Source organism: Trichinella spiralis (assembly GCF_000181795.1).
Source record: "Trichinella spiralis strain ISS 195 chromosome Unknown Scfld610, whole genome shotgun sequence".
Lineage (NCBI taxonomy): Eukaryota > Metazoa > Nematoda > Enoplea > Trichinellida > Trichinellidae > Trichinella > Trichinella spiralis.
In genome coordinates this window covers 630,752-646,783 of record NW_003527549.1, presented here as the reverse complement: position 1 = coordinate 646,783, position 16,032 = coordinate 630,752, and the positions used below count along the sequence as shown (strand labels likewise).

The 16,032-nt window shown below is 34.4% G+C and overlaps 3 protein-coding genes across 3 annotated transcripts; 1 reads left to right on the top strand and 2 right to left on the bottom strand.

Moving 5' to 3' along the window:
- Positions 1-367: 367 nt before the first annotated feature.
- Positions 368-3,299, bottom strand: Tsp_09983 (zinc finger protein). Its single transcript, XM_003370724.1, has 4 exons — positions 3,207-3,299; positions 2,619-3,041; positions 1,775-2,474; positions 368-687 (listed from the first exon to the last, which is right to left on the bottom strand). Exons 1-4 carry the CDS (start codon positions 3,297-3,299, stop codon positions 368-370), a joined length of 1,536 nt encoding a protein of 511 aa, XP_003370772.1.
- A 1,328-nt stretch (positions 3,300-4,627) lies between these two features.
- Tsp_09982 (conserved hypothetical protein) lies at positions 4,628-7,832 on the bottom strand. Its single transcript, XM_003370723.1, has 8 exons — positions 7,768-7,832; positions 7,239-7,244; positions 6,633-6,651; positions 5,793-5,985; positions 5,542-5,670; positions 5,335-5,402; positions 5,022-5,288; positions 4,628-4,867 (listed from the first exon to the last, which is right to left on the bottom strand). The coding sequence occupies exons 1-8, from the start codon at positions 7,830-7,832 to the stop codon at positions 4,628-4,630; spliced, it is 987 nt and encodes a 328-aa protein (XP_003370771.1).
- A 3,663-nt stretch (positions 7,833-11,495) lies between these two features.
- Positions 11,496-13,537, top strand: Tsp_09981 (conserved hypothetical protein). The gene is made up of 9 exons (XM_003370722.1): positions 11,496-11,605; positions 11,663-11,786; positions 11,870-11,971; positions 12,033-12,131; positions 12,193-12,408; positions 12,478-12,600; positions 12,653-12,697; positions 12,838-12,870; positions 13,427-13,537. The coding sequence occupies exons 1-9, from the start codon at positions 11,496-11,498 to the stop codon at positions 13,535-13,537; spliced, it is 963 nt and encodes a 320-aa protein (XP_003370770.1).
- The last annotated feature ends 2,495 nt before the right edge of the window (positions 13,538-16,032 follow it).

The window sequence follows — 16,032 nt, the reverse complement described above, 5'->3', positions numbered from 1 at the left end:
GAGCCACGTAATTTTCTCCTAGTGATAATGCGACTTCAAATTATTTTTATTGAGAACAGTCATCCTTGTCACAAAAAATTTAATTTCATGTGGCTGTCGAAGGAAAAATGTATATCAATACATTTGAAAGAAAAAGTGTTGTAAATGTGAACTGACTGATATATGCAGAGACTTTGCTTGTAATGACAACACAATATCAAGCTAATGTACAACGCACACGAGATTACACACACAGAGAGAGACAATGCACACCGAGAGAACGCGGGAACACACCTACAATGGTGACGTAAAAACTACTGCACCTACTGTAATGTGTTCCTGCGCGTTCTTTTTGTAGATATTTTTGATCGCATAAAATCGCAATACATTACATCCCTTCTCCCTTAACATTCGTAGTCCTTGAGCCATTGTGGCGGTCTTTTTTTCGCGTAGACGATCTCTGTTGTCCAACACTTGCAGTATCAGGTGATTGTGACGCTGCCGCACTTTCTTCTCTTGGTGTTGTGACAACTGCTGTATCTTCCTCAGGTATAGCTTCAACTGTTTCTTCTCCAGTTTTATCTTCCTGTGATTCGATTTTCTTTGCACTGTGATTTTCCTCAGCAGTCACATAGCGTTTTCTCAACTGGTCTATGTGTCTGCGCCACAGTTGACCGTCTTCTGTCTGTACCTGGTAGGACAGTGGGCCTGTCGGAGTCACAACTATCGTTGGTTTTCAGGTTTTTCCCGAAGAATAATTCTTAGCGTATACCTGATCATCAGTTTGGAATGTGAGTACCTTCTCAAAATTTTTATCAGGATCTTCCGGTACTACGTCTGGTTGTACTCAGTCCAGAACAGTTCGGAGTCTACGGTTCATCAGAAGCTCAGCCGGGCTTTTTCCAGTTGTCGTGCAAGGAGTGACCATGTTGGCAAAATAAGAAATTCGCGAGGTTGTATTCCCAGTCACGTTGTGTCATCTTTTTTAGGGATACTTTCGTAGTACGGACCATCCTTTCAGCTTGACCATTAGAAGAAGGGTGAAAGGGGGTGGACGTGATGTACTTGATACCACCTTTGTTTAAGTATTCCTGAAAAATGTGTGAACTGTGTACCATTATGGGAGACGATGATGTCAGGGAGTCCATGGATGCTAAAAATTTGTCTCAAGCATGATATCACTGATTCGGATGTCGTGTTTTTCAATACTCTGACTTCAAGCCATTTGGAGAAGGCGTCCACGACGATTAGGAAATTCTTGCCGTAAATAGGGCCTGCTAAGTCAACGTGTATGCGAGACCACGGAGTTCTTGAAGTTTCCCACTTGTGCACAGGCGCGTGTGGTGGCGAAGCTCTAGACCAGTGTTTCTCAACCTGTGTCAGCGCACGCCCCCCTTAATAAAAGTTCGGCAGTTAATGCCCCCCTCTAATAAAAAGTAGTACGGTATGTATTCAGTGTACGCAAAGCAACATTTTGCTTCATGGTTGCATCAAGCCAAGCTAGTTTCCACAGTAAAACATTCCTGAATGATTCACAATAAAAATTTAATGAGAATATTGACAATGCTTATTTGCGACTAAGTTGTCTATTCTTGGTGGAGTGGATGATAAGGTACATCGCAGGTCGCTCTCAACGTTTAGCCTGTTTCGATGTTGCGTATTAAGCGTCATGAGAGCTGAGAATCCCGTTTCACAAAGGTACGTTGAGGAAAAAGGAACCAATATACGTAAGCTTTGTGAACTTATTTAGGATATTCTGCTTGTAACTTCACTCAGAAGTTTTCTAATGGCATACTTTCAAAGCTATCTTCAGCTAAGCTGTTGAATTGCAGTTCAATGGCTTCTTCTTGAAGATCGTGTGGAAGGTCTTCGACATTAACTAAAAATGGATTCCTCACAAGTTTATATATCAGGTTTTCAGGTTCTACGTCAGGAAAATAGTAAAAAAACTCATCTTGTAGGCTTATAAGGTGCCCTTTTATTTTTCTTTTCAAATTTTCGCTGATACATTTATCACTGAAAAGCTCGTTGAGTCTTGAAAACCATGTCAAATTTCCTCTTTCAACTTGTTTTAACCATAAGGAAATTTTTGCAATGAAGCTTTGAACAATGTCATAGTGAGCCATAACATTCGCGTTTGCTCCTTGCAGTTTCAAATCCAGTAAATTCAGTGCTTCAAAAATATCTGCAAGATATGCCAGGCTAAGCTGAAAATGTTCACTTTTGAAAGCTCGACACATTGTGCGTCTTCCTCGTTGCTCCAAAAACTCTGCCACTGCTTCTCTCAGTTCATAAATCCGGCCAAGCATGTTTCCTTTTGATAACCAACAAACTTCTGTATGATAGAGAAGTGCCATGTGGTCAGCATTCAAAATTTCACAGAGTGACGCAAATAATCGAGTGTTCAATGCACTGCTTTTCACATAGTTGACAACCTCCACGGCAAAATTAAGGTCTTCTCTGAGATCATCAGGCAGAGTTTTAGCAACCAAAGCCTGCCGATGAATTACACAGTGCATTGCAAAAATAGATGGGTTTTTTGATTAGACCATCTTCACAAAGCCAGACCGAGAGCCAAGCATTGCGGGTGCACCGTCAGTGCATACACCAACAAGTTTTTCCCACATCAAGCCATTTACTTCAAAAAATTTTGACACAGCTTGGAACACATCAGCTCCTTTCGTTGTAGTTTTCAGTGGTTCAGAAAAAAGTAGTTCTTCTTCAATTGTGTTATTTGCAATGAACCGTGCGTATACAATGAGCTGTGCACAGTTTGCCTGGTCTGTGGACTCATCACAACTTATGGCAAAAAAAGGAGAACACTTTACCTTTTCAAGAACTTGCTGTTTTATATCATCAGCCAATTCATCGATTCGGCGTTTAACTGTTGAATCAGAAAAAGAAATATTTTTAAATTGCTTCGCCATGTCATCCCCAAGCAGAATCTTTACTGCATTCACAATGCAGGGCTTAACAAGATTTTCTCCAATAGTATGTGGTTTCTTATTCTTGGCAATCAACATGGCTATTTCATATGATACTTTCACAGCCTTGGCAGTCTCCTGATTATACTTGCCTTTTTTGTCAAGTATCATTTAAGAAAGGGAATCTCTTTTAGCGCAAAAGTATTCCACAGGTTTTTTTGATAACTCAGGATGGCGGTGATGCAAATGCCGCTGCAGTCGGGTTGGCCGTAAAGCATCATTGCTGAATGTATCAAGGCATACAACGCATTGTGGCACTTCAACGCCGTTTTTTTCAATAGCCACGAAGCCGTATTTGATGTACTCTGCATCATATTTGCGTTTTTTCGACGCCATTGTGCATATTGTATTTCACACCAACGTCCAATATAACTTTATTGATGATGTGAATATACACAGACGCTAACTAACTTCCTCCTTTTCTAGCCTGTCGTATGGATAATCCGATCTAACTAGTTTTCGCAGCTCGTTTACCAACTGGATGTCTTCGTGGTACATAGCAGTACGCTAATAAATAACTTGCCTATTGGAAATAATAACAAACTCTATATAAGCAACAACCATGGTGCGAAATGTAATAAAACCGTTGTGTTCACGATTATGAGTAGCCAAGCTAAAAACCATAATCATAGTGGGAGATTTAATTACTGATAAGAATAAAATACTTAGAAACTTAGGAGCGGAAAAAACCAAACCTGAATTGATGTGATTTCAGACAATCTGAAATCAACTGATATTACAAAATCTCTTGAAAACTGAAACAAATAAACAGCTAATATATGCACACGTGAGACGAAAGTTGGTGTTGCCGCGATGTCGAATGAAGGAAAGAATGAGAAAATAAAGTGTGATGGTCGACTTCAGGCGAAATTTTCACCGCATTGCTTGTTTCCACCATTAGACAAAATACGGCTTTGTTCTATGAGTTTGATAAATATCGTGCATATGCCTCTTTCAAAAATTATTCACGTCTCTCGTCACATCAGGTGAATTTCTAAAGGCGATTTTAGTGCAAAGGGAAATTATAAATTGCGCACAGCTGACGCGGTTAAGCTAAAACTAAGATGACCAGAAACAATTGGCGGTTAAAATTTAGCTGAAGTGGACCAAGCTGAATTTCAAACATCTCTGCAGGACTAAAAATTCTTACTTCTCATACCCCCCTGGAACCTTCCTACGCCCCCCTGGTTGAGAAACACTGCTCTAGACTGTTGGCACAGTTCGCATGTTCTTACCAAATTTTCGATTTCACTGTCCAATTTTGGCCACAAAACGTAGCTTCGGGCAAGGGCTTTCATTCGTACGATGCCTGGATGACCTACTTGCAATTCCTTGAGAATTTTGTGACGTGCTTGGAATGGGACGATCACTCTACTGCCACATAGCAAACAACCATTGTGAATTGAGATTTCATGTTGACGCGCCACGTAAGGTTTCAATCGTTCTTGTGATACAGATTTCGGGGGGTGGTTTTACTCGGTCCCGCTTTTCTCTCATTGGTCTTTGCCCACGCTATTTTATTATACCGTCAAATCTTTGTTGTATTGGTTTTCATTTTATTTGGCCGTGAAGTCTCTGTCGTAATGGTTTTCTTTGTCTAATTCCTCAGTGAAGTCTTTGTCGCATTGGTTTTTTTTGTCAAATTGCTCATTGATTCAAACTCTTCAGTTGTGATTAAGATTTGACGGTCCAATAAAATAGCGTGGGTAATGACCAATGAGAGAAAAGCGGGACCGAGTAGTACCAAACCTTGGCCGTATCTCATGAAGTCGGCTGATGTGGGCGTCTAAAATATCCGTTGTTCGGTGGAAACGATCATGGAGCAGCCGGACTACGGCTTCGTAGTTTTTGTCGCGATTGTCAGACCACTGACAAGTTGGAGGGCTTCGCCAGATAGGCAAGATCTAAGATGGACAAATTTTGTGACGTCGCCGAAGTCCTTCCTACGGTGTACCGCTCCTTCAAATTGTCTCCAGAATGCCTTAAATTCCAAGATGCCCAAACTGAAGGTCGGTAACTTGGAGATCCGCACGATGGCACTCAATGGAACGCATTCACCCTGACGTTGGGTTGCGGGTTCATGCTGGAGTTCTGCAGCAGGTCGTTTGCTCTGTTTTGAAGCTGCGTGACTAGATCCATCAGGTGGTCATATTCGGCGAGTGCCTTTTCTCTGTCGCCTTCAGGTAATTCTTCCTGCCTTGCTCGGCGGGATTCAAGGAAGGCTTGTTTTACCTCCTCCACTGCTTTTGTTGCTTCACGAATAGCTACCAGGTCCGTTCCGTTGCCGCACAGATGTTGCAATCGCTCGATTCGGTGTTCTAGGGTCTTTCAATCAGTGTCGAAAAGGGGGATCTTCATCTTCTTGGTGTACCTCATGCTGCAGTGTGTCGGCAACTGATCGTGGACAGTGTATGGACAGGTAGCTGGTCAGTGCTCCGGCTCAGAGGACCAAATGTTAAGAAATCTTTCTTTTGAACTTGCAGATCTCTTTTGTAAGTGGACTGTAGATTTCTATTTATAACTGATCTGAACAACCTATGATGTGGGATTCAAGTTTATTCAGTAAAAGTAAGGAAACAGATATTGAAATGATAGCTCAAGAGCGGTTCAAGCGCCTGAGAGGATAACTTTCTTGCTTGTGTTGTCCCTCTTCCCTCCTCACTCTTATTTATACGTTTTTTCTTGACCTGACTCCGCGTCTGGTAGCCTAAATCTCCGAAAAACAATTAAGTAACCGGGATGGTTGCGCAATCGCCTTTATTGTGCGGCTTCGCCTGGTCTGAACAGCGGCGCTGTCAACTCGATTTCAATTTGAAGCCTTTTCAGCACCTGACCACCGGAGTTGTGGCAGGTATATGACATGAGGCTGACCTTTTGACCGCTTAATTGTGATTCCATTGTTCACCGTTGAGAAAAACAAGGGGTGCAGCTGGCGTTGCGTCAACGTTGTTTTCGTACCAGGAGTAATGTTTTTATCACGGCGAGTTTTAGATAGTGATGAGTAGGTACAGTGAAAAGATTTCTCAACATCAGTATTATGTTTGCATTATTTGGGGTGAAATAGTCTGCAAAGGACGGAATGAGGTTATGACAAATAGTGAAAACGGTGCATAGGGAAAAAAGTTGAGAACCACTGATAAAGAACAAAGAACCATTTACCCAACTGTTTTAACATTCAAAAAATTAAGATTTGTTTATAACATAGAAAATCGATGTCTTTGAACTTAAGCGAATGAAAAATTACATATAACATTTAAGTTATCAACCAATAGCAAGAAAAACTAAGAAAAATAAACAAAGCTTTATTGTTTTATGGTTTGAAAATTTCTCACTTTCAAAACTTTAAGAAAACTTATATATCATGAGCTTGCTCTCACAAGTGAAGTGTCGAATGGATTTTCTTCGAATATTATAGATTTTAGGTTCAGTTCACGTCTAAATTTCAATCCGTAATTACGACTTATCAAATAAAAACCATTCAGTTAAAACAACGTCAGTAATTTTCATACACATAAAAGTCAAAAAATTGAAATCAATAATTAAAAGCATTGGCTCCATTAATTAATCCTTACTCTTACCTAATAATTTGGATTTGTTCTATTGTCTTTAATTTCATGAACTCTATTTATGTACTCATAAATGTAAAGTACTGTATTACTTATTGCCTACGTTGAAATCAAGATACCGTCTAGTAAATCAAAATTTTAAAATAATTTTTTATTGGAATTATATTTATCGCTTTTAAAATTTGGCAAAAGCAGTAACTGTGAAGTTTGAATTTGCGACTATATTACTTTTAGGAAATGTTTTAGAAACATACTGCTGCAGAATTGACACGAGCTTGTTTAGCATTTTGAAACTGGTTCAATGTTGGTAGTACATGAGAAGTGCAAAATTAAAATTTATAAATATTTAAAAATATAAATTATAAATAAATAATGATACTAAAATAGATAAATAACATGTAAATTGTAACTGTAATTTAAATATGCCACAGTACTTACATTTAATAGTTCTTGATTATTTTTAAAGTATTCAGTAAATGACAGTGGGAAGGAAATACAGCTTATAAGTAAAATAATTCATTCTGCTGTTTTATTCATAACTTAATTATCTCTTGAACAGTTTTTTATATTGTGAACTTTGATTGTTGTTATAATTCATTTTCAATTTTTGACATGTTGATTCTGCATCTTATCACTGAATTTATTTTATCGTTTTATTGTATATATACATGTTATTTTAAGTTTAACTGTTAATTGCTAATTTACTTACTTATTACTGAAATTATTTATTTGTTTGATTATATAATTCATTTAGACAGCTAATATGTTATCACACGAACATTATAAGTTTTCCAATGTTTTATTTTTTGATTAATTTAAATAGGAATTGAATACAGATGTAGATAAGTATATGTTGTAATTAATTATTTGTACTTATTTAGGAATTTATAGCTAGCTTGACAGGATGGTTGAAAGTAATCAACCTGCATTTTTTCGCTTAAGTATATGTGATATCAGCTTATCAGAGTTATGTGGTTCTACTCCTGAAATAACACTTCAACATTTGGAAATTGGTATGCCTTTTTGGTATTTGTTTGTTTCAGACATTTTTCATTTAAAGTTTTAAATTTTTAACATTGACAAAATGAATGAAATTTACGTTTGTATTTTGATTACGTTCCAGTTTTTCTAGTCTTCTGTGTTAAGAACCTTTTTCTAAGCATCTTTATTAAAATATTTCTTCAATTTTCCGAACTTCAACAGAATAAATTTATACTGCGCTTTGTAACGTCAGTTACTTTAGGCTTGCAATCTCCGAATGTTTCAGATCAACTTGCTGTTGTGGGATCTGTGGTAAGCTCATTGGAAAAGTACAATTTTCTCTGGTTTATTCAGAAGGTGTTTGTGAAACTTGCTGAAGCATACTGCGTGGGGTTAGTATTAAAAAATTAATAGCCAAAGTTTGAATTAATAGCTAAAATGGGGTTAATAGTTAAAATTTGAGCATTTGCAATTTCAGCTTTTACCGCTTGAAATTTTATTTCATGTGCTAATTTTAAACGCCACATTCCGTGGTATGTATTATTTTTTTTTATACAGATTTATTTCAACTTTTTATGATACAAGAATATGAATGATATGTTAATTAATAATTTATTATTGTTACTATTAATTGGTACACAGTTAACTGTTAGATGTGATATTTGTTGTTTACTGATTTCACTTTTGTGTAAAAATGATAACTGATCGTTATGGTATATTTTAATCGCTAAAATGCATTAAATAATTTTTTTCTATAAATCTAAGAATTAGCATTTCTGGAAAACTTTTATTCTGAATGTTTTTTCAAAAATTAAACTGATTAAAAGTATTTTCATAAACGTTTTAACAAATGATAAAACAATGAACTGAAGAAATTAAGTGGTTATATTTGAACGTGCGCGAAAGAGTTAAAGTTGAAAGTAAGCGAATAAGGTTTAACTTCTTAAACTGTTGCAATTCCGTTAGTAAAGGGCACAATTAATGGAATTGTGTTCAGCATACAAGAAGATTAAATTTTGAGTGAAATAAATGAAATGTAAATGTGTTTATGAAAAGTGAAACAGATGTGCAAATTGTTTTCAGGAATAATTTACTTCGAAGAGAAATTGTTCAAACCTTTAAGTTATGTGTTGAGCATACATATCAAATTCGAAACGGCCATCAAATTGGAGAAATCTTGATAAATGTTGCATACTGTAACGATTATGTAGCTAGAGCGTTAACTTTAAGGTATGCAGTTTATGATATTCGTTAATAGGATTTTTGCACACAAAATTGAACGCTCTTTTATTATTAGATTATTTGGATTACTGGCGCATCAGCTATATGAAGTGCAGTCCATTCAAATTTTTATCAATTCTGCATTAAGTTCGAAAAATTGCGACGAACTCATGGCTGCTATTTACGCAGCTAGTCAGTTTAGCCGTTATACAATGTTATTTCTTTCAAAATATAATTGTTGATTAAATGTGAAATGAATATGATATTTATTATAGAGAATTTGCAGACAGTGTTTATGATAAAATTGTTCATTTGCTGCACAGTGATGAAATACCGCGAGCGGTTAAATTTGCTTCAATGTATATTCTACAGCACGTGAATGTTGGTGAAAATCGTCATAAGCGTCTAATGTAGTATGTATATTTAAATTTTTGAATAAAATTTATTATTGAAATTCTTTTATTTAGTTGCTATTGTGTATGTAATTGAACTGTCAATTTGAAGTTAAAACATACATATTATTTGTTCTAAAATTCACATATTTTTTATTTGAATATTCTAATGAAATTAATTTAATGCTAATTATGAATTTATTTTTTTTATTTAAGCGATTTGGAAGCGGCTTTGCGTATTCACATTGCCGACTATCGATTTGCTGAACGTCTATTGCGGGCAATGGTAAAGATGGGAACCAAGAATGGTGCATTTGGCAAATACATTGTATATATATTTGTTTTTAGAAAAAGAAGAATTTCTTATAAAATATTTAATTATCTGTTATGTAATTCTCTAAGTGTTTTTTTTATCTACAGCCATTTATAATATTACGAATAGTCATTGGTGATTCTGGTCGACAGATAAAGGAAACCGCATTGGAGTATTTGGCTGAGTTTGCATTGAAATGCCCAGTGAATTTTGGAACCAATGGATTGCTTGTAATAATGTTAACGAATTGAAACGATTGTTTGTATTTTTATAAGTTGCTTAATTGTTAAGATCTTTCAAAAAATGTATACAAAACGATCATCAAGTGAACCGTTCCAGTTGCGCAATTTGTTACGGGCTTTTCTTTATGCAGCTGGTGGAGCGTGTATTGCACCTTTAAATACTGAGCAGAGTGAGTTGCTTTGTTGCGTTTTATGATTTGAAAATCTTATTATCATTTTATTCGATAAGAATTAGATGTTGTACGCTTCTGCAATGAACTGATTGACTCGGATGCATTTGAAAACTGTGCTGCGGGTGTGGCTGCATATTTCAATTTGATTACATATACCAGTATTTTATTATTATTTTTTGTTTGTTTGTTTTTTTATGTAACTCAGGCGCTTTCAGAAGACATTCCACTGAAAGAATTATTGCTTAAATCGATGATTTTAAATTTTTCTAAAGCAGTCGTAAAATTTAATACATGCGAACCGGATGAAAATTGTTGCATTGAAGTTTTTTACGTGAGGAAGAATTTTATTTTAAATATTTTCATGATAACAACAGCAACATCTTATTTTAGTATTTTGTTAATGCTATATATAATTACTGGATATTGTCTGAAAAGAAAAATGCATTTCTTTTGAAATTTTTGGCATCGACGATTCCAGCTACGAAAGGTGAGTATTTCAAATTTTTTGCTTTTTACGATAATTTCACAAGATAGTTGTACGTTGCTAATTTTTTTTCACTTGAAGCTTAAACTAGTAACATTATTGTTTTATACGGAAAATGTTTCAAATCATGGCAAAATAAAAAATATTTAAATTCTTGACATTTCCACTGACAACTGTATTTATTAGTGTTGTATTGTATTGTATCACTGTTTAAATATTATGTTGTGTAAAAAATATCATTCATTTTCAATGCGTTCAGCTCACCGATCCGTCGTTCTGAATGTATTGCGGAAAATGAGCTCTTTGTGTTTTGAAACACTGAAAACGATTTCTTCACTGTGTGATATAAAATGGTTAGAAGAGCCGTTGGAGCTTGGTTTGGTTTATTTTCTTGTACCGCCATTCTGTGAAACATCAGCGGATGCTGCAAGCGTGAACAAACTGAAATTGACTGCTTGGAACAAATACATGATCGGCTTAACTGCGATGAGCACCGGCCATTTTAAATTAGCGTCAGATATTTTTGAAATAATCTGTAATTATAAGGTTGGAAATTGTTATGAACAAGTGAAATAGCAATTAATGATATTTTTGTTTGTTTGTTTGTTTGTTTGTTTGTTTCCTTTCACTGGTTACTTTTAGTTTGAAAATGATCAACATTATAAATGGATTCAATTGTTGATCAAGATTTGTCAAAATGAAGCAGCACTGATGCGCATGAATTGTGATAACAATGATATGGAATTGAGCAGTACGTTGATTGCAGCTGCTTCATGTTATCAGACTGTCATATGTTTTTTACAAGTGTGGCTTAAATAATCATTTGTTTGCAAATTTTAATTTCTGTATCATCTTTCTTTTTATTAAGGATTACTGCGAAGCCAAAGGCTCGTCGTCATTTGCTGTCTGCTGGTGCATGTGTCGTATGGTTTATTTGCAAGCATTGCACAACATATCGAATGCTTGCAAATATTTGGATTACAGTATACAACTTGATAAAACTGGGAACATGGAGCAGTGTATAATAAATTTTACGAAAAAGGCAAATAATTATTTTCAAATTGAAATTTTAATAATTATTTCGTTTTTTTTATTTAATTTAGATGCTTCCGAGTTACTCTAAACTGCATCTGGTGATGAAAAACTTGAGCAGTATAAAAATGAAGTGTTTTCGAATTGATGCAGATTCATTATTCAGCATAGACACATTTTACAATTCGGTTTGGATTCTTTTTCTTTTACTTTCTGTATTGCTTAAAAAGCAAACAAGGTTTGTAGATGTAGTTTCTGTTTCAAAATTTAATTTTATTCGATTTTTCTTTTTCAGAGATTTGGAATGGCAAAAATTGGAAAAAGCTTCCACGGAGCGTCCTTTAACTGCTCCTATTTTTATGAAACTTATTGCGGAGCTGAAAATTTTGAAAAAACGCTACACATCTGATAATATACAAGTAGGAAAAGTTCATTTTTAATACTTTATTGGACATTTTAAATGGGAAAGCGTATTTTATAATAATGGTGATTAGTTGCAAAGTTGTCTTGTATTCTTATAATAGTATACAGTGGTTGTAATAGTGGTAGTGGTGGTGATGGGGATAGTGACAGTAGTAGTAGTAATAACAGTAGTAAATTAGTTGTTTGTAATAAGCTTGTATACTGATGTGTAATTATTTGTATTTTCTTTTTTTTATTTTCAGAAAGCGGAAATGTTTAAAGGGATACTTTTCAAAACGAAATGGCCGTCATTCATGTTTCCCAAATGTTTCTTTTTTGTAACCAGAAAACAACACTTAACTGTATGAAAAAGGATAAATTTCTGTCCAGTTAGGAATGCAGTTTCAATTTTAATGTTTTAAGCTGAATATACCACCGGATATGGCATCACCTCACTGTGCAAAATGCATCTCAAATGGCCAAATGTTCACTGTCCATTTAGAAGGGCAGTTTAACGAAGGAATAAATAAAAAGTTGTACACTTGTGCGAACAAAGTGTTGGTAATTGTGACTGCTGCCACACCAGTTGATATAATTACACTGACTGAGGATGAAAGTGCACGTAACGACAACAAACATGTATGCATGTATTATTTTTTTTTAAAAAAAGAGTTTGATCATGTGTTTGAGAAATGAGTACAATTTTAGAAAATGCTAAATTCAGAAGACATTATTTACAGCAGAGAAGTGGCCGTTTTGGATGGCTGTTTTTCAACGTATTTGGTTTTCGATGCACCACCGTTGGAAATTATTCCAATGAAATCGAATGGAGTGAGCAATTCTTGACTTTCAATTCCCATTTCAGTTCAATTTACAATTTCAGGCCGGAATATTGTCAGTATCAGTGCATCTGTTGGATGGTGACAATGTATTTAAACTTGATGTGGGCGATGCAAATAGAATATATTACAAATTTGTCGATGAAATCAATTGACGCACTTAATTTTGCAATGTGCCATATTTTGTCATAAAATATGGACATTTTGTTATAATATTGTTTTGTTTCAGCGTTTTCTCATTGTAACGGCATTTTATTCTGACGTTATTTTTCTACTTCTTTTCAAAAATAAACTGGAAGTATCAAAAAAGATCTTTGATTATTATTATTATCCATTATATCCAATAATCTGACCCTGAATTGATGATGATTCACAAATCTTTCAACAACAAAATATAAATATTATCATCAAAATGAACAATTAATTGTATGTACAAAAAAGTACAGAGCAAAGAATTTTCCAGAAATTTTGGTTTTCCCTTGTGATTAGCTGTAATATTTTTTCATTTCATTGGTTCAAATATTCCATTTAGGATTACGTAACTTTAATAATAGTGACGTAACATAAAAAATGGAAATATTTATTATTCCAAAATTTTATTGTGCCTGTTTGAAGTTTCATCATTCATTGAAATTTTATTTAAATATACTATTTGTGGTGAAGTTTATACTTCTTCATGATCAGCATTTCTGAAAATAATTTTTATCATTATTCTATATTTTATTGTACCAAAGTGACGTTATATCAAATGCGATAGTAATCATTCAGAAAAAACAATACAAAAAATAAGATAAATATTGATTTTTATTTTTCACTAGCCAACAGCACTAACAACAACAATAGTAAACAACATATCAGTGAACGACATTAAAAAAGTGGTATCAGGGCGATTTCAAAATTACAAATTATTGTTTGTGGATAAAGATTGACGCTAAGGACAGCGGCTTTGTTTATTGAAGCTTGAAAAATAAACTCTTATTTGCCAATATCTTTAACCGTACATAGCAACAGACTACTGGCACCAGCTTACTCGCCACAATGGCATGGATGGTAAAATGCTATTCATATCATTGAGGTACAACCTTGAATGTACCATCCGTACCCCAAGTTTTTACGGTTGCCATCAGTCTATATAGGCCATGTGCTCATCTACCCGGCAATTTTCAACGTGATCTTTTCTATCGATCCCAGCCGGAATTTCTAAATCTGTCCACACTGCACCCCCGCAGCCTTATTTATCCTATACAAAAGTAAAGTAATTGTTAATTACTAGGAACACATGCTGTACATTCAGCGCATACTTTTGAACATCTCCAATATTTCTGTTTGCGGGCACGTTTTAATTTATATATCCTGCCTACCATACCACCGAATTGGACAAAATCCCGCAATGATTTGGTACAAGATGTAACTCAGGGTACTGAGCCATAACAAGGAACAGAATAGAAAATGATTCGAATAACTCTGGAACGGAAAGCACTGAACGCAAACGCAACACCAAACGTGAAAATAAATTGTACAGTTTTGAATTTCATTTTAAATAACCATTTTGCAACAATATTTAGTTTTCATTTTATATTTTATCTACAATCGAAGATCAACTTCTGATATTCCTTGTTGCACTAATGCCTTTTGTTGATACTGACAGAATAAAATTAATCACACACAAATAGCGCACGAATGCTAACATCAAAGTATGCGATGTCCACTGCAGAGTGAATTTGAAGCAGCTTTTAACTGCTATTCTGCTTTGTGCTGTCTTTCGCTTCCTTTTTGCTTTCAAAGTGTTTTACACTCATTTATCTCAGTTCATCAAATAAATTACGTTTCACCTAGCAATTAAATGAAATTTATGCATTAAATGCTTTTCCGTTTGTCAGAAAATATTCTGATGATTAGCTAAAGGCGATTGTAATACAATGGAAAAATCAACAAGTGATGAATTGTCCACAGTTGCAGTTGTCAGCTAGAACTAGGCATGGCAACTGCTAATTTGTTAGCATCGAATTACATTTTTGATTTCCGTCTGACTGTTCTATGAAAATCTTTCTTGTTAGCAATCAAAGAATTTTATTTTCAACTTCAGAAAGTTTTGACTTTTTTCATCAGTGTTATTGTTTAAAGTCGTATATTTTATTTAAATAGAAAATTAAAAATCTGCAATATTATTTACAAGTCAAAAAACAAATTTATTTATATATTTCGTGTGAATTGTAAACTTTCTATTTCAACATCTGAACAAAACCGAGTAGTGCGTTGGTGAACACTTAAATTGCCATCTATTTTCATTTCCATCTGCAACCTTTTAATGTATATTTTAATTATAACGAAATATTTAAACATTTCGCATCAAAAGCAGCGTCTTTGATGTAGCTGATCTGCTTGATTTCAAATTACATTTGAAGTTCGTTAAAGGAGCATAGAATTTGGCAAGAATTTCAATGCACTAATACAATGTCCACTTTACTAAGTTCGACTGTATTTTATATAAAATGTATGAACGTCAAACAGGATTTTTCATAGAAACCACAAACCTCATCGAGATGTATAAAAATGCATATATGGATGTTTCGTAACAAAAGAAACTTTGGAAATATTAAAGCAAAATTCTTGGATTGCAAACAAGAAAGATTTAAATAGAACACTCCCAGAAAAATCAAGAAATTAATCAGATGCTAACAATTTAGTAATTGTCACTCTTTGGTTAAGCTTGAAAGCTGCAACTGTGAGCAATTTGTCAATTGTGCATTTTCCCTTTGTATTAAAATCGCCTTTACCAACATATGTGATGTGACGAGAAAAGCGAAGAATGTTTGACAAAGGCATATGCGTCTAATCATGCGTAAAATTAAGTGAAATTGCGAGCTAACGCGTAACGTTAGCATTAGTACCCGGAAATTGGAAGTGTTGCTACAACATTCCAGATTTTTCAAATAGATTATTCAGTATTCTGACATTACACCCGGAAGTTAATATCTAATCTTGATGAATTTCAACAGGAAATAAATTAATTTACAAACAGTGAGAGCAGATTTATATATCAGGAGGGAAATTGGTAATAGACTGAAGAAGAAACAAGGAAGAAGATAAGAATGCTCCTGGTCACCGGTTATTTATATTAGTTTTTTTTTCATTGTATTGTATTATTTAGTTTTTTCCTTCTTCGTTGTTTCCACTTTGTTAATACCGTTCACTGTTGTTTATTACTGTTGTTGTTAGTGGTGTTGGGTAGTGAAAAAATAAAAATCACTATTTAACTTATTTTTTGTATTGTTTTTTTCTGAATTATTACCTATCGCATTTGATATAACGTCACTTTTGGTACAATAAAAATAGAGAATAATAATTATTATTATTTTTCGGGAATGCTGATCATGAAAAGTATAACCTTCCACCACAAATAATATATTTTAAATCAACAGAA

Coding starts and splice junctions, on each gene's coding strand:
- Tsp_09983 (XM_003370724.1), bottom strand. CDS start 3,299: ATGGCGTCGAAAAAACGCAAATATGATGCAGAGTACATCAAATACGGC. Junction 3,042..3,206: donor TTGAAGTGCCACAATGCGTT/GTATGCCTTGAT, acceptor AAGTATAATCAG/GAGACTGCCAAGGCTGTGAA. Junction 2,475..2,618: donor CTGTGTCAAAATTTTTTGAA/GTAAATGGCTTG, acceptor ATTCATCGGCAG/GCTTTGGTTGCTAAAACTCT.
- Tsp_09982 (XM_003370723.1), bottom strand. CDS start 7,832: ATGAGCTTACCACAGATCCCACAACAGCAAGTTGATCTGAAACATTCG. Junction 5,289..5,334: donor CCGACACACTGCAGCATGAG/GTACACCAAGAA, acceptor ACTGATTGAAAG/ACCCTAGAACACCGAATCGA. Junction 4,868..5,021: donor ACCCGCAACCCAACGTCAGG/GTGAATGCGTTC, acceptor TGTCCATCTTAG/ATCTTGCCTATCTGGCGAAG.
- Tsp_09981 (XM_003370722.1), top strand. CDS start 11,496: ATGAAGTGTTTTCGAATTGATGCAGATTCATTATTCAGCATAGACACA. Junction 12,409..12,477: donor CACGTAACGACAACAAACAT/GTATGCATGTAT, acceptor GTACAATTTTAG/AAAATGCTAAATTCAGAAGA. Junction 12,698..12,837: donor ATCTGTTGGATGGTGACAAT/GTATTTAAACTT, acceptor GTTTTGTTTCAG/CGTTTTCTCATTGTAACGGC.